The sequence below is a fragment of the Dermacentor variabilis genome, chromosome 2, assembly GCF_050947875.1.
Source record: "Dermacentor variabilis isolate Ectoservices chromosome 2, ASM5094787v1, whole genome shotgun sequence".
In the NCBI taxonomy this organism is placed as follows: Eukaryota; Metazoa; Arthropoda; class Arachnida; order Ixodida; family Ixodidae; genus Dermacentor; species Dermacentor variabilis.
This window is the reverse complement of record NC_134569.1, coordinates 188742741-188769919: the sequence shown is the minus strand read 5'-3', so window position 1 is coordinate 188769919 and position 27179 is coordinate 188742741. Positions and strand designations below refer to the sequence as shown.

The window sequence follows — 27179 nt, the reverse complement described above, 5'->3', positions numbered from 1 at the left end:
TCGGAGATAGCGCTCGTCAAGCAAGGTTTCTTGCGGAGCGGCAACATCTCTGACGTCGTAGGATGCGTGTACGGCACCTACATCGCTATAGCCGGCCCGGACCTGCCCCCAGCCGAGAAGCAGACGTACTGGTGTCGGAAGGGATACTACGCGCTGAACACCATGGTGGTAAGCACGCTCTACCTAATATACTCATGATATATACAAAATCCCAACTCGCGACAGCGACTTAATTTACTGATATACTACAATTCACAGGTGTGCGACTCGAACATGCGAGTGCTGGCCATCGACCCTCGCTTCGCGGGCTCGTGTCACGACGCATACGTATGGCGTGGCTCAGCCCTGTGGAGCATTTTCGCCGACACCCAAATCGTCCACAGAGGAGAGTTTCTCCTTGGTGAGTAAAATGCTTATAAACGCGCTTATGAACCATAGCCAATGTCTGTTATGAATTCGGCGCAATTCCTGCGCTACATTTATTCTGCAGGCGACAGTGCATACCCTGGAGCCATGGGTCATCACGCCGGTTCCAGGACATACCGCGCTATCGTCTCCGGAGGGCCGTTTGAATGAAGCTCACGCGTCACTGTCTGTGGTGGAGCGCTGCATCGGCCTTATGAAGAGTCGGTTCCGCTGCTTGCAGCGTTATCGTGCACTGCAGTACTGCTCCGCTGTAGCGGAAAAGATTGTCGCGGCTTGTGCAGCGCTGCGTAACCTATGTCTCCACGCCAGCGAGCCCCTTCTTGGCGACGACAGCAACATTGCCGGCGAGGATGACGACGACCAGGAAGACGTCTTGCCAAGTGATGACTGCGGTCCGACCCGTGGCGGCAGAACGCTGTACGCAAGGGGAAAGGCCACACGGGACAGGCAAATTGCACTGTATGGCATCAGCCGCAATGCACATTTGCTGCACATTCAGCGAGCTCGCCGTCGAGCGCAACGTCACGCACTGGACAGCTAGAAAGTTATGCACAATGAGCTTACTTCCGGCACGGCGCCACATGTGCGTCACTGTGCTCCGTGTGGAGGGACTACAGTTACTCCCAATTTTTCTCCTTCACTGTGTTTGGGCTGCAGCAAGCAGTTTATTGCCTCTGAGATGCAACACCTGTGTGTCGTGCAGTGTGGGTACACGTACTCGCAGTTTTGCTTGTGTGCAGTGTTTTGGGCTGAAGCTAGCAGTTTACTGCCTCTGAGACGCAACACCTGTGTGGCTGTGTGTCGTGCAGTGTGGGTACACGTACTTGCAGTTTTGCTTGTGTGCTGTGTTTTGGCTGAAGCTAGCAGTTTACTGCCACTAAGACGCAACACCTGTGTTTCGTGCAGTGTGGGTACACATACTCGCAGTTTTGTTTGTGTGCTGTGTTTTGGCTGAAGCTAGCAGTTTACTGCCTCCGAGACGCAACACCTGTGTGGCTGTGTGTCGTGCCGTGTGGGTATGTTTAGCTGTGGTGTTCTTGCTTTCTGTTGGCAGTAGATGAATGTAATGCACCGTGCGTCTTGCATGAACAGTGAGAAAAGAAGAGCAGTAAGAATGGTTGCACATCATTACAATATTCCAGCATCATAGCGTAATGGCATTATAGCATGCAGTTGCGATGTTGCCATTACTTCATCCCCCTAATGCTCTTGTGATTTCTTTCTTGTCACTTCATCGTATTTGTGTAATTTTCAGTATCACTCTCACCACCTTTCCATTGCATATCGTGCTGCTGCCTATGCGGTTGTCGTCGTACCGTGAAATCAGCTGTCATTATTTCATGAGACAGAGAGAGAGAAAGGGAAGAATGAAAGGCAGGGAATTTAACCAGACTGAGTCCGCTTTGCTACCCTACATCAGTCATGCCGTTGCATTCATTGTGCCCGCATCTCTGAGTCAGAATTGCACAATACCATCTCCATCATTGGCTTTGATCTCATGATAACACCATTGTCATCCTGTTTTTGTCAGCATACCAGGTTCATGAATTCCATCATCATGTCATCTCGCTGTGTGTGTTAGGCCATTGTCATCATATTTCCTAAATAGCTTCAACATTTCAAAGTTGACGTGCAGTGGTCGTAATGCTGTCATCACCACACCATCGTGTGCATCATGTGGTTTCTTTGTTGTCAATAATGCTTCATCCAGAACTGTCGGCCTTGTGAAATTCCGTTAGTATCATAGCAGTGACGTGGTAGTGGGTCCAGTCTCACATTTCCCGTGACAGAATCTTCTCAACTTGGTATCAACTCTGTTGCACCACTGTAGAGCAAGGAGGTCTATTGCAAGTGTTCGTATGAGCCATTTAGTGTGCAATTGCTAATTTTCGAGGAGCAACAGCTTTCTTCAAAAACATAGACGAAAGGTTTGCGTGAAGCAATTGTAATGCATGGAGACCGCAAGAACAATTTTGCTCAATGAAAGTGGGACTCATACCTTCACCGTATGTGGAGGAGCAGCATTTTTTTTATGGATGTAATCTCACGTAATTGCTTCTTTCTAACACAAAAGCGTCACTTCGAGCTGAATGTGTAATACTTTCCTAACCTGCAATGTTGCAGAAGTTTCTAAACATGTGAAAGTGTTGCGTACTGCCTTTTCTTTGAATAGTTGAAGCATTTTGTTGCCTCCACCATATATCTAATAGGAAGCTCCACCTCACGGCCAACTGAAAATGGCCACTGAAAGGGCAACTTAGGAAATTTTTCTATGTCCACTGACCTTGAAATTGAAATTTTGAGTATGCATTCCCTTTTGTACTCTAATTGTTCATGCCAAACGATGTGACTAAACATGAATTAGATTTCCTTATCACGAACATCAAATATTGGTTGCATGCTCCCGGGCCATGCCCACGGATGTATAACTCTGCACTTGGCGTCCCGTGTTCGTGATGTCGTACACTACACGACCACTTAGACCACAAACGACAAAGCTAGGTCCCTTTCGCACGAGTCAATGGCCAGCAATCATTTTGAGATAAGTCACAACCGGTGCTTTTCTTCGTCTACCTGCAGCACACTGTGTTGTGTTTAGGCATGTCAGCTGCCTTGCATAGTGGGCTAAAAAAATATCGATCCTGCAGTGCTAACTCTGTTTGAGCAATCGAAGGTTTATTCGCAATTTAAAATTAGGGATGAGCTTCTAAGCCAATTATGCCATTCCGCTGGTAACAGTAATGTCAACGGCATTTGGATATTAAAACACCCTAATGTACTTAAGCACCAGCGGTTCCATATAAAGTGTATCCAAACTGTACAAGTGGCTTGCCTGACATAACCGGCAAAGCAATCGCATTGAAATGTGTTGAACCTTAAAGAGAAATAAAAATTGCGGTATTACAAGAAAAATGGCACCTGTGAGTAACATAGAGGCAAATTTTACTACAAATCCGCTAACAGGTAATTTCGGAAAGCTTCACTGAAAGGATGTCGCCATGACGTGAAACGTGTAACATAACACGATTATATGTACCTGAATGTGAATGACACCCAACAATGATCTTCAAACGTCGTACAGCGTACGTAGCATTGCTGCACATTCAGTACGCTTTATGATGTACAATATTAAATAGGCAGCATACTTCCAACAACTTTGCGAACTTGAACTATGAGGTTCATGTTAAATAGTGCAACTTGCGCAATTGTTCCTCGTTTGAGTGGCTGACAAAATTTAAATTTCATTCCCTTCTTTTGTGTTGCACAGCTGTGAAAATAAATTTACGACGGAAACTAAGCATTGTGTTAAGAGCAATGTGGGGCTGATCATACGAAGCTTCTTGTTTTTAGGTGCGTTTTACAATTCGCTGGTCACCTCATTTGGTTAAATGATATGTTACGAGCTATGTTGCATTATCGTGTGTATCTCAAAGTGTCACCTGTATTGCTGTGACTGAGAAAGTAATTTTTGTTGCATGGCTGACAAAGACAAGCTTCTTATTACCGTGTATTTCCATGTGCCCCTACGAGGTCATGTTCACTCATGACCGAAACCAAAACTGCATGCAGTTCATATGCCAAGCCGTAGTTTCCACCTCCTTTATGTCCATGTGAATTATTTAACATACAGTTTAGGTTTCGATAGCATTAGCTGTAAAGGAACGCACTCAAACTTTTGTGGCAACAGTGTGTTTTTCTCTATGCACTGGAAGACATATTATGTGGGCTGTGCTGTTACTGTGCTTGCTCAAATGGTGTCGTGCGACAATTCTTTTAATAGAATTTGTCCTCTTTGAGTGATTGGCCATATTCATCATGTTCCCTTTAGTTTGTTGTTGAATACTTCCATAGTGTTTCCTAAGTGTGTTACATTGTGACACACATCGAGATTTATTTATGCTGGAAGTCGTTAACATGAGATTTTTCCTCTATCTGAGGCGGACACACGTTTGTGTCCCATCATCGAGGAGCGGTTTACTTTTTCGACATGTTATGCTCGTATGTACTGCAAAGAAGTGTGCGTGCGTAACACTTTATTAGCATATCCTTTCAGCATGAGCGTAGGAAGAAATGGTGACAGCAGTTAGCGGCTCGGACGTAAACTACTAATCCATGTAATTTATAGCTTTGGTATGCATTTGTGTAATCTACACGAAGTATACGTGATGTTATGTTGGCAGTGAGGGTGCAAGAATTACTTTAAAAATCGGCTTTTTTCTATACTCCAATGGCACAACAAAGTTGTGCAGTGCCTATCCATACTTGAAAAGCACTGGAAGTGCATGGTACCTCACAACATTATTGCAAAGCTGGAACTTTGTCAATTGCACCATCTTGACAGAAAGCCGAATTCCTGTTCCATACTGCGCCAAAAACAATAATGTGGAGAGGATTGTGCCATGAACAGGGAGCAAATTCTATGTAAAAAAAGGGGGGGGAACAGCTGTTCACATGCTGAACACCTAGCCAACGCGCCTCCCACATGAATTTTTGCGCTCACAACAGCGGACTTTTCAGCGCTTTCTGCAAGTGACCGGCGCATGCACGGACACTTGGGAGGTTGTAATTAGAATGTACTTCATTAAATGTTGAGTTCGTCAAATGGCATCGTCGGCCCCTCCTCACACGCTTTGACTCGCACATACTTTACAGCATACAGTACACGGCGACGTCGTTATCGCCCCTGGAATTAATCTGGAACATCACGGCTACAGCGACGGCAGAAATGCGCCTACAGTGTCCATATAATTGCTATTGCGGTAAAAACAGATTGGAATAGCTAGAAGTTTCACCAGCCCGGAGTTGGTCGCGGCTCTCTGCGTCTGCAGTGACATATCGTGAACTAGAAGCTGTGTGACCGCGTTGATTGTGCCACATGAATTAATAACATTGCAGTTATCAGCTTTGGCACGGGAATGTGTAGTTAGATCATAGTGCCACCAATGCTCTTGCCTTTATGCAGAAAAACATGCACAATGCTGCCTCTTTACATACTGTAATGTTGTTTTCATGTTGGTCTTTAATATACCTATGTGCTTTCGAAGTGCCCTGTAAATTACATTATTCCACCAAAATTGACATTGGCCTGCTCCAAACAGAATCAAAATGAATATTTTCTACCCCAAACTGATCCAAAATACAATTTCGTCTGCTCCAGACTGCTCTAACACGCAATGTTACTTGCTCCAAGAATTGCGGAAAAATAATTTGGGGCAGTTTCACCTGTGACATTGCCACACTACATTACTAGTAAACCTTGAAACATATGCTGGTATTTTTAAGAAGTTTTAATACATACACATTAGTTAGAAATAAACACTAAACTTGTGGTGTATAATTTGAAATAAATGAGGCCATGACTGTGGCCAACTCCGAAATTGGCCTCAGCTGCCGTTCCAAGGAGTCTACCTGCCGCTCCATTGCGTCGGCCAGCCTGCTAACCTGGTCGTTGAGCGCCTGTAGCTCAGCAGTTAGCTGCAATAAAAATCTTTCATCAGCAATGCTTCTACACGTTACTGTGAAAGGCAGAGTTTTGCTGAACATGCAGTCGTCTTCGACGGCAAAACACATGGCCATGCAATGTCACTAGCACCGACACATTCATCCAAACTTGGGCTCTTTCGTACACATCCGCCTAACAAACGAGCTGCCACGTTCTGACTTGCTGTCATTAAACCTTGCGAAAATGTAACGGACAGAACGAAGCTACTACTTTCACTCTACCAGCATGCAGCAGCACTCATTCAGCCTCGCTTCTAATGAAATGTACTGCCGCCATCACGACGACAAGAATATGCGAGGATAACTGGTAATGTGAAGCAGCACTGGATGCAATTGCACTGGGAACACAAGAGTATGGTTGGGTCAAAGCCAGGCATGCGAAACGTGTAGACAATCTAATGAACCATTAATGTGGTCGTCACTTGAACCATGTATTGTAAGTGAACATGGCTAGCCTTCACCGGCACAAAACTGGGCTTTTTGCTTAGGCGTCAATTCGCATGCGATTAATTTGTCAATTACGGCCCAGCCTGGACAGGCTAATGCAGCGTTTGCATAGCGTCTCGGCGACTGATCATCTGGCGTGGTGCAGGTGTGACTTGACAGTCATGCATGTCTGGCCTGTGCCTCTGGGTCAGCAGAATGACAGCTGGTTTCACATACTGAAGAACTGGACTGCATGCCTAGTGGTAGGTTGGCCGCAACCTTGCTCTTGTATAGATTTCATCCAGTGCTGTTTCGCCATGGTGACGTTGCCCAAGGATGTTTCCATCCGCATTTGGGTGAAGTGTCGCAATGGCAGCACATCACGTCAACTTGCTAGTGTTTGCCTAATGTGACTCCTACTTGCATGTTTGCACTCTCAATCTCAGTACTGCTTGCATCACTGCAAGGACGTACCAACGAATTGTTTTCTGAGGGGGATATGGTGGGTAGGCACTGCAACATGTCTGATTGTTAGATACATAGACAAGTGAACAATGCACTCTATGTAATGTCAACCTCACGACGCAGGACATATGCAAGCCTGTTCTGCGAAACAAAGCTTTCGTAGCTTCGTTTGGCTGCTCTGTACTATCCACCTTTTACCTGTAGGTTTTGCTGCAGCTATTTCTGCGACTGCACTATAGCTCTCGATCCACAATTAAAATGGAATGCATGTTCCTGTGCTAGCCAAGTTCTCTGCGAAACCTGCAAGCATGTATTGCATTGATAGTCAGATGTCGTGTAATTTCCTCCCATTTCTACAGGTAACAGTGTGCGGTTTGTAATCATTCACATATGTTACTAATTGCCCCGTCACTGCTTTGCAACTGACATGTTTATTTGTATTGATATTGTTGGTGCTATTTATTTGCCTTACTAGCAACGCGCTCGGGTGTCTCGTTTCATAAAAACTACAGCTGTACCTCGCATTGTCATGTGCTGGTTGTCCGTCTCTCTTGTTATGTAGCATTGCCAGTTTTTTTCAGTTCTTGTCAACGCCATGTTTGTAAAACTTTCTGATGCAATCATATGTCGCTCCATGCTGATTTCTGTCATCATAATTGGCATAAATCTTTTAAATAAGTTGTGTGCTGCTACGGACACATGTCACAAATAACATAATAAAAAGATGAAGTGCTACAAAGCAATCGACATTGGCTGCTTGACCTTATGGACTCTCACATCAGATTCAGATATTGCCAGATGTGTGGTTACAGCACAGGTATAGCGGCCGTTATAGATGAATGAAAAGCATGCTTGGGTACAGATGTTCAGCGATATGCATGGCATCTTGACGCATTTGCGAGCAGAGCAAAATTTTTTGAGAACATTTGAAACGAGACACAGTATAACTGGGTTGGTACATTTCTCAGGGGCCACTGACAACAGAATGCTTGACCCGGGAAAAGTTCACAGAGTGCATATACAATCAGGACTGCATGGTCAGAGTGCAAGACCCAGGAAAACGCTGCAAGCAGGCAAACATCAATGAAATGTCACATGTACAATACATGTTAGGTCACCACCACAGAATGATAAATGTGCAGTGTAAAACAATGCAATGTTACCACACTTAAGAGTCTGCCTATCTTGTGACGATAGGTAAGCAACGAATGCACTCAATTTCAAAGTAACATTGTGATATGTAGGGTTGCTTATGCACACATTGGTATGCAACTAACAGCTAGTTAAAACAGTTTTGTATTGTTCCACTTGCACATCTTGCATTTTCTGTCAAATGTATGTATGTTTTCTAAATGAATGTGCCAGTAATAACGCTTCAATGTTTGGAAGCACAACCACTAGAAAGACTGCTGTTGTCACAGGCATGATGTGGCCCCTGACACCAGGAGAAAGTATCTGGCATTTTGGCCGTTGCAAGTTGCATGGGGGGGGGGGGAATTGGTGAAAATTATGAGGTGTCTCAAATTCACATAAACATCGCCCTGTTTCGATACGCTAGACTTATCCATATGTCTGGCAAGTGTCGTGTAGCTGCATCACAGTGCTTTTGAACTGATTACAGAAGTGTGTATAAAACTCGTACTGGAGGCCGTGAGGTCCTGATAAGCTATCACCTGAACCCTTACAGTGCCGTCGACGTACTGATGTGTTTCTGCGTTTATTTGACGTTGCTTTTGTGTGACAGTGATTTGAGGACCACAGAAAGGGAGCATTTGCCATTGTAGGTGGCATCATATTTTTTCTTTCTGCGCAAACAAAAAGAAACTGGCATTTTGTTTGCAATATCTGAGAAAGAAAAACCGCTGGGGGTGTTTCATGCCCGAAAGGAAAACAACAATGAAAGGGTTCATCACTTTGTATTGCAGAAATCAGTACATTTTATGCTAGCTATGCGCACATGAATACCAATGTATCGAACAGCATTACATGTGACAAAAGGTATTGCGGCTGCCTAAGCACTACAAGCTGCTTGCTACAAGACTTCAATCGACTTTTTTGGGCATAAATTTGCATGTGATGCGCAACTTTGTTTTGCACATAAAATTATGTTCATACCGTCTAGAAAAGCGGAACAAGTTCCAGAATCCCCTAGACAATGGTCAATACTTCTCATGCCAAATGTTACGTACATAATGAAGATTCATACATTCGTAACATACATTCCTTGTGTCTGCATTTGAGTTACTAGTGTGAATTGTGAGAATTACTAGTTTGCTTAACATGCTAAATTGTAGGAACTTTTTCCCCGTTTTCATTTCTATTCACCAACTACACATCTGTACTCGGCCGCGGCAAAAATTCATTCGCTCGGGTTTAATTACACGTACACACTCTGTCAGCACTGCCATCTCACCTTGCGGGACTCCTCCAATAATTTTTCGGCTAGCTCGTTTCGTGCAGCTGCCAGGGTGACCCTTCTCGCTGTGTCCCCCACAGCCTGCTGCAGCAGGCGGCCTCTTGAAGTAGCTCTTGGAGGCCCTGCATAATTTCGGAAGCACACTAGCTTCTAAGCTGCGCGACTAAAAAAATGTAACTATGCTGTTTAAGGAAGAGCAGTGCAATTATGGCAGCATTAGCAAAAGGTAATACAAGTATTCATCTGCACCAGGTTTCAGGTTGTACTTGACTGTGCATACATTTCATACCTGAAACAGGAATACTTCATGGTCTCACATGAGGAGCATAAACCTTGGAATCGTTATAGAAGCGTGTTAAATTGGAAATTACAGTTCCTTTTACAGCCACACAACTAATGCAGCTCATCGTTTCTTTTATGTGGAGTGCAGTGTTTGCGTTGTGCATTTAACCTTTCTTGTAATATATCGACTTCCCACAGAATCCTATTCCCCAACAGTCGATAATAGCATGCGCAGTTCAGGTACATAGGAAGTTTCTCGTTCTTTTAATCTTTCTTTTCCGTACCCCTCGTAGAGAGAAACAGCCTTTCCCGAGTGCTCAGCCAGCAACCACATTACATGATGTCATGCAAGTATTCATTTGGCTGGACTATATGTATGTGTTGTGTGACATGGCATTTGCATAATTACATTCGTTGCATTTCAGTCTTGACAATTTTACTTCAAATTTGTGCAAGTTGTCCAAAATTACTTTTCTATATGAAGCTCGGCCAGTTAACAGAAGTGACATTGGCCCCCTAGAATACACTCCTAGCTTCATGCATAGGCGAGCTTTGTTAGCAAGCCACTAGGCAATCGCACATGCATGACTGAAAGTCTGTGCAATATTTTTGCAAACATTCAACGAATACATAGCATGCAGGCGTACATTCACAGTGTGCTGTAGTTGTTGCCATGATTCAATTTTTTTACCTTTTTGTGGGCATCTCCCATGCGTTGGGTTTGTCTACCCACCAGTAATACTACATACCTTCGAAGTGGCTTTTCAGAGTGGCCTTTGTTCTGCTCAACAGTTCAAAACCTTTCTGGACGAGCTCATTACTAAACATCCGAACTACCTGAACCAAAGAACTTCTATTTGCACTTATTATGTACAACATACGTAGCGTTACCATTCAATAACAGAGTATCCATGAAGTATGCGTTCAGTGTGTTTGACTTTTCACCAGTGCAATTAAACTGAAAGCTAAACGTACTGCTGCACAGCTGAGAGTAGGTGAAACATGAAGTTGCCTCAAGCACACGCATAGCATATAACATACCCACTAATGACCAATACTCTTACATGCATTACTCAGACGCCTCACCCAATTGCAGTTTACATCGACTTGGGCTCCTCGCACCGCATGTTCACATATGAGCAGGCTTGTTTCGTTCAAATGTTATTGCCCTTTACGTAATATTCCTACTCTTCGGCCTGTAACGAAATTACATGAAATGAAAAAAGCACATGTGGCTCCAGGTGAAATTTCCAAACATAACTGCCTTGTCAATGCGAATGCTTGGACCTTTACCAAGCATCTAGTATCAACGAGTTTACAGTGGTGCGTTACTACATGTCCTGTTCCATAAAGTTGATCCTCCAAAAAGCAAAAAGAATGTGTTATCAAATCACTGCCATGGTGTGAAATTCTGATATTGCAGCATAACGACGTACCGCATATGCATCGTTACAAGTAGGTGCACATCTTACTGCTTCAGGAAAGCAATAGCAAATATACGTGCAGAAAATGTATGGCATGCCTTGCTGACACACCTTTTCCTCAGTGCTGTTTCGGTGTCTGTGTGTATGAATGAATGAATGAACGTGTGTGGTTTAGTGGCGCAAGGGCCAGATATGGCCAAAGAGCGCCAAGACGGTGTTAGTGATTTCGCGGTGGAATGATGAGTTCTGTGACGAAGATGTGACTTGGCTGTAAAGTGGCCTAAAAATAGTCGCTGTAAAGTGCATCTGTGTGCATAGCGTTCATGAGCAGTTCCACTAGGTTACAGTGCTGTCCAAACAAGTGCTCCTTGTATGCCTTCAGTTATGTATGCCTTCAGTGTATGCCTTCAGTGTATGCCCCCCGGCCGGAACAGCCAGCGCTGTTCCAGCTTCCGCAAAGAAGGAACAGCAGACCCTCGGGCCTGTTGAACCCAGGGCCACTGCCCGTGCAGATCGGCCCACCACTCCCGCGAAAATCCCCGCTCCGCGGGCAGTATCCACCGCCTCAGACGAGGTGATGGATACGAGCACAAATCCGGCGTCTCAGACGCCCAAGGAACGGCGCGGCTCCCTCGAGCGCGCCGGGAAGAAAGAGAGAGCTCGCATCAAGGGGCCTGGAAAGGCCTCGTGAGCTAAGCTATATTTCTTAGACACACAACACAAAACACATACATTATGGATACACAGATACTACAATGGAATGTGAGGGGTTTACTCCACAACCTAGACGACATTAAGGAACTTTTACATAGGTACACCCCAAAGGTGCTGTGTGTCCAAGAAACACATCTTAAACTTTCACAAACAAACTTTCTCTGACAGTATGCCATTTTCCGGAAAGACCGCAACGACGCCCTTACCTCGTCTGGCGGTGTGGCAATAATTGTAGATAAGGGTGTTGCATGCCGGCACTTACAGCTTAAAACACCCCTAGAGGCAGTTGCAGTCCGTGCGATATTGTTTCATAAACTAGTAACAATTTGCTCACTATATATCCCCCCGAACTGCCATCTTTCAAAAACGGAATTACAAAGCTTCATTAATGAACTGCACGAACCTTATATTGTCGCCGGAGATTTCAATGCACACAACACCCTTTGGGGAGGTTGTCGTTGTGATGCCAGGGGACGCTTAGTAGAAAGCCTCCTCTTCACTACAGGTGCATGCTTACTAAATAATAAAGAGCCTACATTGTATAGCGTGGCAAACAAAACATTTTCATCGATCGATTTGAGCATTGCCTCTGGTACACTCGTACCGTGTCTAGAGTGGAACGTGCTTAAAAACTTATATGGGAGCGATCATTTTCCAATTCTCATAAAATCAACAAAACATGATCAATGCTCCCCATGCGTCCCCCGCTGGATAGTCGAGTCAGCCGACTGGAAGCGTTATAAAGAACTCACCCGCATGACTTGGGAAGACATATCTGCACTTTCTATTGATGACGCCGTGGCATATCTGACCGCATTTATTGTTGATGCAGCGTCACTGTGTATCCCTGAATCAAATGGATCATCCACTAGGCGACGTGTTCTTTGGTGGAATGCGGAGTGCAAAGAAGCTCGTAAAAATCAAAATAAGGCTTGGAGTCACCTTCGCGAATCTCTAACTGCCGAGAATCTTATCAATTTCAGGAAAATAAAGTCACTAGGTAGAAGAACACGCCGCCGGGCCAAACGGGAAAGTTGGCAAAAATACACCAGTAGCATCCATTCATATACAGACGAACGGAAAGCCTGGAATAGGGTCAACAAAATAAAAGGCCGCCAAACTCACCCTCTACTTTTAGTAAACACACAAGGAGACACTATTGAGGACCAGGCTGATTCGCTAGGGGCACATTTCCAGTACATCTCGAGCTCATCCCATTACTCAGATACATTTCTAAGATACCAGCGACAAGCGGAACGACAGCCTCTGAACCGGAAAGGAAATAAAAATGAACCTTACAACCGGCCATTTAACATGGTGGAATTTCAGGCTGCATTGAACTGTTGCAATAAATCAGCTCCTGGAGGCGATCGAATAGTTTATGAGATGATAGAACACCTACACGCCGAAACACACAAAACACTACTATCACTTTTTAATTCCATATTCTCTGCCAGTTACATTCCATCTGCCTGGAAGCAAGCAGTCGTCATTCCTATTCTTAAAGAGGGCAAGGATCCAACTTCGGTCTGCAGCTACAGGCCTATAGCCCTGACAAGCTGCCTCTGCAAACTCTTTGAGAAAATGGTAAACAGACGGCTAATCCATTATCTTGAAAGTAATAATATACTAGACCCCTTGCAGTGTGGTTTTAGGGAGGGTAGATGTACGACAGATCACCTTGTCCGTATGGAGGCGAATATCCGAGATGCCTTCGTGCACAAGCAGTTTATATTAGCCGTATTTTTAGACATGGAAAAGGCATACGACACAGCCTGGCGTTTTGGAATTCTTCGTGATCTGGCTGGTATGGGTGTCAGAGGCAATCTGTTGAACCTGATCCAAAGCTACCGCTCTAATCGTACGTTCCGCGTGAGGGTTGGTCAAGTGCTGTCTCGTCAATTTACGCAGGAAACAGGTGTGCCACAAGGTGGTGTACTGAGCTGCACGCTCTTCATCGTAAAAATGAATTCCCTTTATAGCGTCATACCACGAACAATGCTTTATTCAGTGTATGTGGATGACATACAAATAGGATTTAAATCATGCAATATTTCTATCTGTGAGCGACATATACAGCTTGGCCTAAACAAAATATCTAAGTGGGCTGACGAGAATGGATTCAAGTTAAACCCCCAAAAAAGCACATGGGTTCTATTCACTAAGAAGAGAGGTATATTACCTCACCCTGTTGTCCATCTTAATGGACAACCGCTATCTGTCAGCCACGAACATAAATTTTTAGGAATCATTTTAGACTCTAAACTAACATTTGTCCCTCACCTTAAGTATCTGAGAGCGAGATGTCTGAAGACAATGAACTTACTAAAGCTCTTGTCCCGCACATCTTGGGGAAGTGACAGGAGATGCCTTTTGAACCTCTACAAAAGCCTTATAAGGTCCCGCTTCGACTATGGAGCAATAGTATATAATTCTGCTGCGCCTAGTGCTTTAAAGATGCTAGATCCCATTCAGCACTTGGGTATACGCCTGGCTACAGGCGCATTCAGGACAAGTCCCGTAGAAAGCCTGTATGTGGAGAGTAATGAATGGTCATTACATCTCCAAAGGACATATTTAACTTTTTCCTATGCTCTGAAGGTCAAATCAGACGTGCACCATCCATGTCACTCATCTATTCATGAAGTGTCTACAGCCAGAATATTTCATAACCGCCCAGCTATTAGACCTCCGTTGAGCCTTCGTTTGACAACACTGACAGAAGAAACAGGTGTCTTAGTCCCAGAGAATGTCCTAACGGCACCCACCCGCCTCCTCCCACCATGGGAATGGCAGACCATTGAATGCGACGTCTCTTTCGTAGAAGTATCTAAGAGGGCGCCAGAAGCACATATACAATTCCATTTTCGTGAACTTCAGGAGAAGTACTCCTGTATAGAATATTATACAGACGCTTCCAAATCCTCTAAAGGTGTTTCCTACGCAGCTCTGGGACCTTCATTTTCAGTATCCGGAGGACTAAATCCACACACAAGTATATTTACAGCTGAAGCCCACGCTATACTCTCGGCTGTTCAAAACATAAGGCTCACAAAACTTGCTAGGGCTATTGTATTTACAGACTCATTAAGTGTAGTCAGAGCCCTACTTAAACCAAGAAAATATAAAAACTCAGTATTTAGTGAGCTGTACAGTCTGTTGTGTTCCCTATATATGTGCAATCAAGTGATTGTGATATGCTGGGTACCTGGTCACAAAGGTATTAAAGGCAACGAAGCTGCTGAAGAAAGCGCTCGGTCAGTAACTTTTAGCGATGCAGATTCAAATATCCCCATCCCTGCCACAGACCTAAAGCCTTTTCTACGCAGTAAATTGCGGAATCATTGGCAAGGCGAATGGGATAAACAAGCAATGAATAAGCATCACATAATAAAACCAAAACTGGGGAACTGGGTAAATGGGAAAATAGCAAGGTACAAGGAAGTACTTCTTTGCCGATTAAGGATTCGCCACACATACGGCACCCACTCTCATCTCTTGACTGGGGGCGATCCTCCAACTTGTGTTAGGTGCGGCAACAATCTCACTGTCCTGCATGCTCTTATTCAGTGCCCTGCAATAGAAACAGAGAGGAAAAAGTATTTCCCTGCTGCACACCGCGAGAATTTACCCCTTCACCCTGCATTTTTTCTTAGCGATGAAGCTCTTTTTAATCTGCAAACAGTCTTAGAGTTTTTAGCCGAAACGGACACCCTGGTAATCATCTGGCCAGGCAACTTTTAAGCACATGACTAACAGCCCTGCATTCAAGGGCTCTCTTGAAACTCTGGTGTCAGTGTTATGGTTTTTATTGCATCATCTTTTAACGAAAGCCCATTGCCATAGCCCACATCACATCCTAGTCACCGTCATTATTTTACCACCTATATATTCCACTCCACTTACAGCGTAAGGTTTTTAGGCCCTTTTACAGCCATATTACATCTACCATGGTGAGTTCATTGTGCATGTCATCCACAATACATCGTCAACATTACCACACATTACCACATGTCATGGCGCTCTTTGGTCAAACCTGGCCCTTGCGCCATAAAACACCACACATCATCATCATCATTCTTAATCGGCAAAGGAGCACTTCGTGATATCGGGATGTTCTCTCTGATAGCCAATATCCTAATTTGGGTTTTATCAAGTGCAGTTTATTTGATATCTGAGCATTCCACTGTTGCTGCCAGTGTATTTTCAGCTTGTGACGCAAGTATGCTTTAACATCTGTGGCTGGGATGGGTATGTTTATATCCGTGTCACTAAGAGCTACTGAAGTAGTTTTCTCGTCAGCAGCTTCGTTGCCTTTTATACCACAGTGGCCAGGTACCCAGCATAGGATGATCGTTTGTTTAGCACTATAAGCTGAGCATAGCAATGTATACAGTTCAATTAAAACAGTGTTTTTATGTATCCCTAGTGAAAATCCTGAACTGGGATCTCAAGTGGTTACAACTGGTAAGTGGTTTCATCTGGTAATCAACTGGTCCCAGTTGAAATACAACTGGTACTCTACTGGGAAGCAAGTGGTTCCAGTTGGAGCCCAAGTGGAAGTGAACTGGTTCCAGCTATGAGCCAACTGGGCATGTTATTTCCATGTACAGACCAGTTGGCCAGCAACTGGTCCCAGTTGGACCAAGTAGAAATCAACTGGCTCGACAGTTAATTGGGCACCAACTGGCCATGAAATTTTCAGGTAATAGACCAGATGAGCAGTAAATGTTCCCAGTTGGTAGCCAAATGGGCGTATCGTATCACAGTTTACATGAAGCAGTTAACCTGTAACTTCACTTTATGAATCTCAAAATGGGTAGTTCTTATTCCTATAATGATAGTAGTATTCTATATGCATCTAGATGGAACTGACACATGCACTATGAAAGTTGCCATTATATGATCTTAGCATATTCAAATTGAGAAAAAGTGCATCTTATTTTATTGTGAAACATAAACTGCGCATTCAAGAATGCGACTTAAGTTGGAGCCCGTGCTTGACTTTGACGCCTGGCATGAACGTGCCCAGGACGGTCATTGCGTTTCCTCCGGTGCATTCACGACAGGCATAATTTATGATAATGATGATGTATGGGGTTTTTTGGCGCAAGGGCCAGGTATGGCCAAAGAGCGCCATGTCTGTGCTAATGGGTTTGCAATGTACTTATGATTACTATGAGGTTGGTGCGACGTGGCTGTAAAGGGGCCTTAAAATATACGCACTAAAGTGCGCAAAATCTGTATAATAAAATTATGGCGATGACGTATGACTTGTACTATGAACATTTAGATGCATTTAAAAAGAATGATACGATAGGTAAAATATAGCAGATTATAAGAAATGATAGAGCACTACTGCCTCCTCAGGGCTCTTGAAACACAAGGGCCTGGAGGCTTGTGCTGTGCAAGACAATTATCGCAGTGGCATCCTCTGGAGAGAGGAGGCGCTACGAATGCATGGGGCTAATAACATGTAAGACTACATCTCTGATGAAACCTAATACTGTGTCTGCATTAAAAAGCGGCTCTGGACCAAGAAGCATTGCAGGATGAAGAGGAATGTGCTGTCGGTATGCTAATGAAAAATGTCTCTTTCTCTCAGATTCGGCTTCTCGACACTCCAGGAGGACGTGGAGTACGGTCAGCCTCTCCCCGCATCTACCACAAGTTGGAGGCTCACTTCCGGTGAGTAGAAAATTATGGGTGCCAAACGTGTGTCCTATTCTGAGACGACAGAATAGGACATCTGTTCGGCGCGATCTTGTAGTAGAGGGCCAGAATCCTAACTGTGGTTTCATCAGGTGGAGCTTATTATTCGTTTCCGCGTCCCACATGCGTTGCCAGTGGTCCCGCAATCTCCTTCGCAAGAAAGGCCTCAGATCTGTGACAGGCACCGCAGCGGTAGGGTTTACAGTTTGCGATGCGATTGACGTGGCCATCTCGTCCGCCAGAACGTTACCCTCAATGCTCCTGTGGCCAGGCACCCAGCATAAAATGATACGCTGGTTAGATATGTACAGGCGCCCAAATCTTTAACTGGCGTGCGCGAGCGGCGACTTTTCCGTGCGTCAGCGCCGTATGACGGGGCGCAGCTGGAAAGAGTCTGAGGCTAAGCGCATGCGGACAAAGCGCGCTCAGCTGGGCCCATCGTCTGCTAAGCTGTTTCCAGCCTCGCCCCGTCATACGGCGCTGACGCACGGAAAAGTCGCCGCTCGCGCACGCCAGTTAAAGATTTGGGCGCCTGTACGCTTTACACAAGACGGTGTAGAGTTCACTAAGTACAGGATTTTTGTGTGTATAGACTGACATCAAGGCCTTCACGACGCTTAGGGAGTCTGTATAGATCGCTGCTTTTGGAAGTTTTGATTTTCTTATATGCTTCACAGCAGAAAGTAATGCGTAGGCCTCAGCCGTAAGTATGCTTGTTTCCGGATGCAGTACGTCGGATTCCGAGAAGGATGGGCCGACGGCTGCATAGGATACCCCTGCATTTGACTTCGAAGCGTCTGTGTAGAACTCTGCACAGGAATGCTTGTGCTGGAGTTCTAGGAAATGCATTCTGATTTCGGCCTCAGGAGCGTGCTTTGTAACTTGAATGAAAGATGTGTCGCATTGTATCAGCTGCCACTCCCAAGGAGGTAGCAGCTTGGCTGGATGCATTAGGCGAAGTTCGGGGAGTGGGACATGTATCACATCACTAAGCTCCCTCACTCGAAACGAGAAAGGCTTTCTTACAGAAGGACGATTATGGAATAGTGTAGTGCAGGTCATATCGTTAACAGTGTTAAAACATGGATGTTGATGATTGGAGTGTATTTTTAGGAAATATGTAAGGCTGATGTAAGTTCTCTGTAGATGGAGCGACCATTCATTTGATTCCGCGTATAAGCTTTCAATCGGGCTTGTTCTGAAAGCACCAGTGGCTAAGCGGATACCTAGATGGTGGATAGGGTCTAGGATCTTTAGTGCGCTCGGAGCGGCAGAGTTATATACGACGGCACCATAGTCCAATCGTGATCGAATTAGGCTCTTATAAACATTCATCAGACACTTCCTGTCGCTACCCCATGTTGAGTGGGATAGAACTTTAAGCAAGTTCATTGTCCTTAGACATTTTTCTTTAAGATATTTAATGTGCTGTATAAAAGTGAGCTTGGAGTCAAGTATAATACCTAAAAATTTGTGTTCTTTGTTGATAGGTATTTGATGTCCACTCAGTTGAACACAAGGATCTGGAACCAGGCCTCTCTTTCTAGTAAAAAGAACACAAGAGCTTTTGTGGGGGTTGATCTTAAATCCGTTTTCGTCAGCCCACTTTCATACCTTGTTCAGGCCCTGCTGTACCTGTCTCTCGCATACTGCGAGGTTGCCGGATCTAAAGCCTATTTGTATATCGTCGACGTATACGGAATAAAAAATGGCCGGTGGCAGTGAAGCACGTAGTGTGTTCATCTTAACAATAAAAAGAGTGCAGCTGAGCACACCTCCCTGGGGTACACCAGTTTCCTGCGTAATAGGACGTGACAGTGCATCACCGACTTTTACTCGGAAGGTACGGTTGGACAAATAGCTTTCTATTAGGGCGAGCATATTGCCACGGATGCCCATTCCCGTCAAGTCTCTCAAGATTCCGTAGCGCCACGTTGTGTCTTACGCCTTCTCCATATCGAGGAACACGGATAGGAAATATTGCTTATGTAGAAAGGCGTGCGTCGCGAATGTTTCCCTCAATGCGCACAAGGTGATCAGTTGTGGACCGCCCTTCCCTGAAGCCACACTGAAAGGGATCAAGCATTTGGTTTAATTCCAGGAAATGTATGAGTCGCCGATTAATCATTTTCTCAAACAGCTTACAAATGCAACTTGTGAGGGCTATCGGGCGGTAACTTGACGCCAACGAAGGATCTTTACCTTGCTTCAGAATGGGAATCACAATCGCTTCTCTCCATGCAAGTGGAAGATATCCAGCAGCCCAAATAGTGTTAAAAAGTGCAAGTAAAGTCAGTTGTGTATCAGTGTGTACGTTCTTAATTATGTCGTACATAATTCTGTCAGGTCCGGGTGCAGAGCTCTTGCATGTGATCAAGGCAGCGCTTAGCTCGGCAATGCTAAAGGGACGGTTGTAAGGCTCATTCTCTCGACCTTTTCTTGGTAATGGCTTACGTTCTTCTGTTTCTTTGTGTTTGAGAAAGAATTGTGTATAATTTGTTGGACTTGACACGCTCTGAAAATGTTCCCCAAGTGAGTCGGCGTGGTCTTGCAGTGTATCTCCCTGTGTGTTTACCAGGGGGAGTGAATGTGTTTGCCGCCCTCTAATCCTATTTACTCTGTTCCAGGCTTTGGCCTCATCCCTAAACGAGTTAATATTTGATAAAAACTTGTGCCAGCTTTCTCTTCTGGCCTGTCGGCGGGTTCGCCTGCCTTGGGACTTTATTTTTTTAAAGTTCATAAGATTCTCTGCAGTGGGAGAAGCGCGTAGCAACCCCCACGCCTTGTTCTGATTTTTACGGGCGATCCTACATTCGCTGTTCCACCATGGCACACGTCGTTTGCATGCCAGACCACTCACTTCGGGTATGCATTTAGATGTGACATCTATTATGAATGATGTAAAGACCTCGACTGCAGCATCAATTCCTAACGAAGACAGGTCAGCCCATGAGATACTAGACAGAGATCGAAATTTCTCCCAATCAGCTGTCTCAACCTTCCGTCTAGGAGCGTGTGGTGGATATTCATTTTCTTTCGGTGATCTTAGCAGTATAGGGAAGTGGTCGCTGCCGTAAGGGTTGTCGGTAACTTCCCATTCAAGTTCAGGCAGTACAGACGGGGAGACTATGCTAAGGTCTATGGAAGAATAGGTTCTATTTGCAAGAGAGTTATATGTGTGTTCCTTTTTATTCAACAGACAAGCACCAGAAGAAAAGAGGAACTGTTCGAGAAGACGTCCTCGCGCATCTACACGAGGGTCGCCCCACAGGTAGTTACGTGCATTGAAATCGCCAAGAACAACATAGGGTTCTGGCAATTCATCAATAAAGGACTGAAATTCATGTTTGCTTAGTTTATAATGTGGGGGTATATAAAGTGAGCAAATAGTGATAAGCTTGTTTAGCAGAATAACTCGAACCGCCACTGCCTCAAGGGCCGTTCGTAGCTGCAAACGTTGACAGGCTATGCTTTTTTGAATTATAATTGCAACACCGCCCGATGATGCGAGAGCATCATCGCGATCTTTGCGAATAGTAACGTGTTGTCGAAGAAAATTTGTGTGTTTTGGTTTTAAGTGTGTTTCCTGTAAACACAGCACTTTTGGATTGTGTTTATGGATGAGTTCTTGCACGTCATCAAGATTCTTTAGAAGACCTCTGAGATTCCATTGTATGATTTGTGTATCCATGTTTAAAGTGAATTGGTGCTGTGTTTACGGAAACGGAAGTGTTGCTTTAGATTACATAGCTCTTTCGAGGCCCTGTAACCGGGGTTCTGCCTTTTTTGGAGCGTTCGAGGGAGCCTCGCCGCTCCTTAGGCGCTTGGTGCGCCGTGCGGATAGGGGTTGTGTCCATTGCCTCTTGTGAGGCGCCGGACACGCGTTCTTGAGAGCGAGAAGTATTTCGAGAGAATCTCACCTCAGAAGGCGAGACTCCTGCGCCCACCAGCCCGGAGGTGGATGGGGCTCCCTGAAGGATTTGGCTGCGCCGGCTGTTGCCAGCGCTGCAAGGGACCTGGGAGGTTGAGGCAGCCTCGGCTGCGCCCACCTTCGGGTTCGATGGCCCCGTCTGCTGGTTTGGCGGAGCAGCGCTAGCTGCAACCGCCGCGGGGGCAGACACTTTCGGGGTCGATGGCTCCGTCTGCTCGGTTGGCGGAGCAGCGCTAGCTGCAACCACCGTTGCGGCAGATGGCGTGACTGCCGACTCACTGACTGTGGGTCGGACAGCCGCCGGAGGCCGTTGTGACGCTGCCCCCTGACGCGCCACATCGGCAAAGGTTTTCTTTGGCAGGTATGCTACCCGCCTTCGTGCCTCTTTGAATGATATATTCTCTTTTATTTTTATAGTCACAATTTCTTTTTCCTTCTTCCAGGAGGGGCACGACCGCGAGTACGCGGCGTGGTCCCCGTCACAGTTTGCACAGTGTAGAGAGTTCTTACATGCTTCAGTGGCGTGTTCAAGGGCACTGCATTTGGCGCATGTTTCGCGGCCTCGGCAGCTCTGCGAGCTGTGGCCGAAACGCTGGCATTTGAAGCATCTTAGGGCATTTGGCACATATGGTCTGACACGGAGCTTGATGTACCCGGCCTCTACAGACTCGGGCAGAATACTTGAACCGAATGTGAGTATCAGGTGCTTTGTTTGAATTTCTTTTCCATCCCTTCTTATCTTAATTCTTCTCACATTGACAACATTCTCATCACTGAAGCCCTCCAGGAGCTCAGCCTCTGTCAGCTGGAGCAAATCGTCATCCGAGACAACGCCGCGGGTGGTGTGAGAGTGCGGTGTGGAGTCACTGTTAATGGAACATCTCCAAATGATATTAGACTGGGCAACTTCTCGTACTGTTTCTGATCATGGAGCTCTAACAGGAGATCACCACTTGCCAGCCTTGATACCTTGTAGCCTGGACCAAGGACATCAGTTAAGGACTTGGAAACTAGAAAAGGGGAAATGTTTCGTACTTGTTTTTCTGATTTTTCTGAGTGGATCACATGGTAACGTGGGAAGTTTTGTCTTTGTCGTCCAAGGAACTGGAAAACTTCATCGGTGCGCCCTCTTTTGTGAGGGCGATCAGGAAGCGGAGGGAAGGAGCTAGCCATAAAGGAATTGAATTTTCGGCAACAACGCCAGCCACCCACCATGGAGCCCTACAAGGGGACGTTACAGGGACTGTAAAAACAGGTCCTGCAAACGCCAGCTTTACGTTGTCACTATAACCAAATATGAGATAACCTAGGTTGGTTATTCACACAAGGTTAACCCTTGCTGCCTGGAAAAATTGGAAGTAAGCGGAAGCTAGGAGAAGACAGGCAAGATGAAAAGTAAGAGAAAGACGAAGATTAGAGGGAGAGAGAGACAGGAAAGGGCAACTACCGATTTCCCCCGGGTGGGTCAGTCCGGGGGTGCCGTCTACGTGAAGCCGAGGCCAAAGGGGCGTGTTGCCGCCGCCGAGGGGCCGTAAAGGTCCAAACACCCGGCATTGGCTCAACCCCCAGGATCCCCTTTTCCCCGGACACGGCTAAGCCGCGCACGGCTACACGCGGGAGGGTCCAACCTTCGTGTGCTCGGGTACGTGGTGTCGCAACACACCAAACGCCTGCTGACGCAGACGCCCCTGCGGGGCAGGCATAATTTAAATCAAGTCAAACATGGGCTGCAACTTAAGTTGCGTTCTTGAATAGAGGGGCAAGAGGGTGCGAGGTGATGCATCTAATATTTGCAGATAAACCCGCATTGTCAAGGCTTATTGTTTTTCTTCTGCGGGAGCAAGCAAAATAGTAGTACAGGGGGCACAAATATTTTTTCAGTATAATCGAAGGCTAGGTATCTGTCAAATTTCAGAAAGGGCCAGCCCTGTGTCAAGACATACACCTATATGTCTGTCCTTGTATGTGTGCCAACATACCTTTGGTTAGTACGATAATTACAATCTATATTTACAATTCATAAATAGCAACTCCTTCAGTGATTTGCCAAAAATGTTTTATTAGATAGTTTTGTGAGGTTTATATGGAAGCTGTCTACACATTGAGATTGGATGCTTCAGGCTCTTTATTTCATGTTTGAAAGGAAAAAAAGCATGTGATGTGTTAGATGAACAGCCCAAAATTTTTATTTATGAGACTACATTTATCCAAAGGCACATGGGCAGGGGTTACATGATTAAATCCACACAAAAATATACAATGTAAAAGAGACTGTACCTAAATACTGTTCATACATAAGGAACAGATTACCAACACACTGCTTGTTCAATGCAAACATAATATATCAAAGAATAAACACTGACAAAAAAAAACTTGGAAGCAAAGAAAAAGAAAATGTTCAAGAAGTGTTTTAGATGGTGTTCTACCACAAATATTCATGTCACTGGTTGCAGTACCAGGTTTCTGCATGCTTCAGGGAAAACGTTATCAGGGGCACAAACATCGCTTCAGGACCTTTGTTTTATTTGTTTATCCTACGTGAGAAAAAGAACTATCTTTAATAAGTAAAGCACTGACATTACCATGAAATGCATGTGGGCGGCTTTAGATATGTCCACTTGTCAGAATCAGAATCATGTTTTATTGAGCTGCTAATATGTGTAATAAAATTGAAGATATAGAAGGAGTTCCTTGAGCATAAAGCTGTAGAGGGACATCCTCTCAGGTAGTAGACAAAACAAATTATATTATTACACGGTTAGGACAGGAACAAAAAACAAAAGAAACAATAATACATGAAATACCAATGCAAAATACCGCCGTGAATACACAAACAATACAAAATAATGCCAACAAAGCAAACGGGATCATGCAAAATAAAGTACTCTCTTGTACAAGGGAAGAAAAAATGTATAAACAATAACAGAGAATGCAAGTTCTAGGAGGACATAATATAGCACAACCAGGAATCCTGTATTTCCACACAAGATTCAGTCGAAGAGATAGTCTAGAAAAAGGTACAGTGACCTTTGAAATGGTCCTGACAATAAGACATTCTTTTACATGCAAGTAACAAAGTGGTTCTGAATAGCTTTCAGGGAACAAGTTTATTAGTTTTCACGTTCCATGCCGTAGTGGCATACTCAAGGTAAAAGAGTCGAAACATATAAATTGCAATTCATTTCCTAAGCATGCAGCATGGTTTAAGGTCACTGATTTTACAATCTTGTTCTAGGTTAATTCTAATGATAGAATTTTATTTCACATTTATGGTCAGCGAAATATTCATGTTGTAGGAAGTAACCACACCAATAATTATTCAGTTTTCTGTGTTGAGACCTCATAAGCCACAGTAACATGTCTGAAATAAAGTTGAAAAGCGAAATCTCTTCAGCATGCCACCTGCTAACTGCATCTGGCAAACAGCCTGGCAACAAAGTAGTATCGTCTCCCATCATGCTCTATGCACAAACTTCCGAACGGTAATGTCAACAGAGCTTGGGGGACTTCACGGGAAGCCCCAGAGCCACAGAACTCGTCAAGTTGATGACATCAATGTCGAAAGGTGCTACAATGTGAAGTTGCCAGCCGCATGGTCTTTAGCGTTGTACTATAAGGATGTTTTCGGAAACTTTTATTAGTAACATTCAAAGATACCAGAGGAAGTAACACTCATTTGTTATTAACATTCAATTTATCCAGAGGAACTGAACAACACAAACATTGTGAGTTTTAAATGGGATGTTGTAGCTAGTTTAAACTTTGCTGAATACTAATTTCCTGAAAACCATGACATTAAATGTTCTAAGCATCACCTCCGCTGACCCGCGGCGGAGGTGAAGCAGGCATTAAGCACTCCCCATATGTGGGCCGATCCCGAAGATAGTGCAATGCCGGGCCGACCCGCGGCGGTGTAGTATGCCATTAAGGGGCCCACATACACAGCTTCGCTGGTCATCCTTCTTCGCAGAGTGGAAGGGCACTTCTGATTTTGTTCTGTAACAATATGTATAAAGCTCATAGCAAGCATACTCACAGATTGTGCTTATATTTAAAGTTATTTCATAAAAAGCGGAATGTAAACAAAAGTTAAGTAAAAAATGTATTACTGGAAACGATTGACGAAATTGCAAAAAAACTGCATTCCATCACATTCAATCCAAAGGCATGCAGCTGTTTTATTGTCAACCTCTATGACCTTCTCTGGCATGCACTTTTGAACGCTTGAAATGTGTGTTGTGCCAAAAGAGAGAGAACTAACATAGCTCTTCGATACGAAGTAAATTCTCTTTCTGTCGCTGCAGCTCACTGAGACAATATGCTGTATCTTTGCATGCATATTGTTTGGCAGTCGTACAGCTGTGCAGTCGGTTCTTTCAGGCCTTTGGTATTGTTCACTGTGGAACACATGCCCAGAGATACGGACTCTGTCATGTTCCTCAACAGGGCCAGTGATCTGCTGAGGGACCTGTGCCTCGATTAATCTACGAAGAGACACACTGGCAAGCCTTGGCTTGCCTAAAAGGGCTAGCGATTCGTCCTTGCGCATATCCCAGCACACAAAATCTTTAACTTGGCGACTTGCAGTTGCCTTGTATGCACAAACTTTGTTGGCCATTAGGACTCTGCTCATCACTTGATGAGGCACGCCCTTTGCAGAAGTAATCGATTTTTTAATCTTTCCTATTCCTGCTTCAAAAACAAAGCAAGAGTGTGCCCAAAGTGGCCCTTGCATCGTAGCACTTTTCGCAAGATGTAGCAATAAATGCACATTTGATGTCATTTCTTTTTTGGAATAAAGGAATTGAACACCAACAACAAATTGCACAAGGCATTCTGTGCTCTGCCTTATGTCTTCAGCTGAGACAGTATCTGCAAGTAGAAGGTACACTGCTTTTACCAGCAGGCTGAAGTGCTTCATGTACTTGCCTGGCAACATTCCGTCAACACACACAAGGCTGAAATATAAAAGCCACTGCTGCCACTCACTTGCCTTCCAAAACTTTCTCAGCTGAACAGATCTCGGCAGGCGTGTGATGCACTGTGGTGGCTTTATGGCACACAGCCTTTGATCAATTGTCCTAACACATTGAGGTGATCCAATGTAATACGGAGCCCCAACACCAGACAACCACAACTCCATAAACTGGCGTGTCACTCCAAGCGAAACACAATGCATGTAGTCAGGGGTGAAGCCCCACACAATATCGAATCCCAACAAGTTTATCAGTGGGGATGGCCCCTTCACTCCCCGAACATTCACTCCGCTTCTGCGAGCTTCAGCCATGTCCTCAATCATTCCTTCTTTAGTCCTGTCGGGCACAGCTGTGGTGCTGACAGGATACTTGACTGTTCCTGCCAAATAAATATAAAGGAAATAAATTAAGTACAAAACTAACCGGTAGGCAAATAAACCTTTGCTGCAATGAATAATACATATTTCAACTTGTATTAATATTCCTGAATACGTGTGACACTCCCAACAGCCACGTCAGTGCATGCTGATGTGAAGTTCCCATTAAGCTTTCAAAAAGTTTGTACAAGTAAAAAAAAAGAAAGGCTGCAGCCTTTCTTTTTTTTTTACTTGTATTTACACTGACCTTTGGTATTTACACTGACTTTTACTTGAGGCAAAACTACTTCGCAAAAAGAATGCTCAAAACACAAATTTGTGTAGAGGAAATAAGAATGCAGAAACCAAATTACAGTGGCAAACTAGTGATGGTAAAACCCATAGACACATTAAAATGCAGTCAGCTAAATGTTTTTGTATAAAAGTGAGTTTGCTTACCTTCAATGCACTTGCCAGGGTGCAAACACCAGCCACACCCAAAGTATCCATTATACTGGACCGTGTTCTGCATCAGAGCCCTGGCTGGGG

The 27179-nt window shown here is 44.7% G+C and overlaps 1 protein-coding gene across 1 annotated transcript; it reads right to left on the bottom strand.

Moving 5' to 3' along the window:
- Positions 1-718: 718 nt before the first annotated feature.
- LOC142570602 (uncharacterized) lies at positions 719-27179 on the bottom strand. The gene is made up of 4 exons (XM_075678970.1): positions 27090-27179; positions 25451-26653; positions 9233-9357; positions 719-841 (listed from the first exon to the last, which is right to left on the bottom strand). The coding sequence occupies exons 1-4, from the start codon at positions 27160-27162 to the stop codon at positions 719-721; spliced, it is 1524 nt and encodes a 507-aa protein (XP_075535085.1). The 5' UTR covers positions 27163-27179.

Excerpts from the sequence above, each read along its gene's own strand:
- LOC142570602 (XM_075678970.1), bottom strand. The coding sequence starts at position 27,162 with ATGCAGAACACGGTCCAGTATAATGGATACTTTGGGTGTGGCTGGTGT. Across the intron at positions 9,358-25,450 it reads TGCATGCCTTTGGATTGAAT|GGCCTCCAAGAGCTACTTCA; the intron begins GTGATGGAATGC and ends GAAATTATGCAG. Across the intron at positions 842-9,232 it reads TATTGGAGGAGTCCCGCAAG|CGTTCTGCCGCCACGGGTCG; the intron begins GTGAGATGGCAG and ends CCTTGCGTACAG.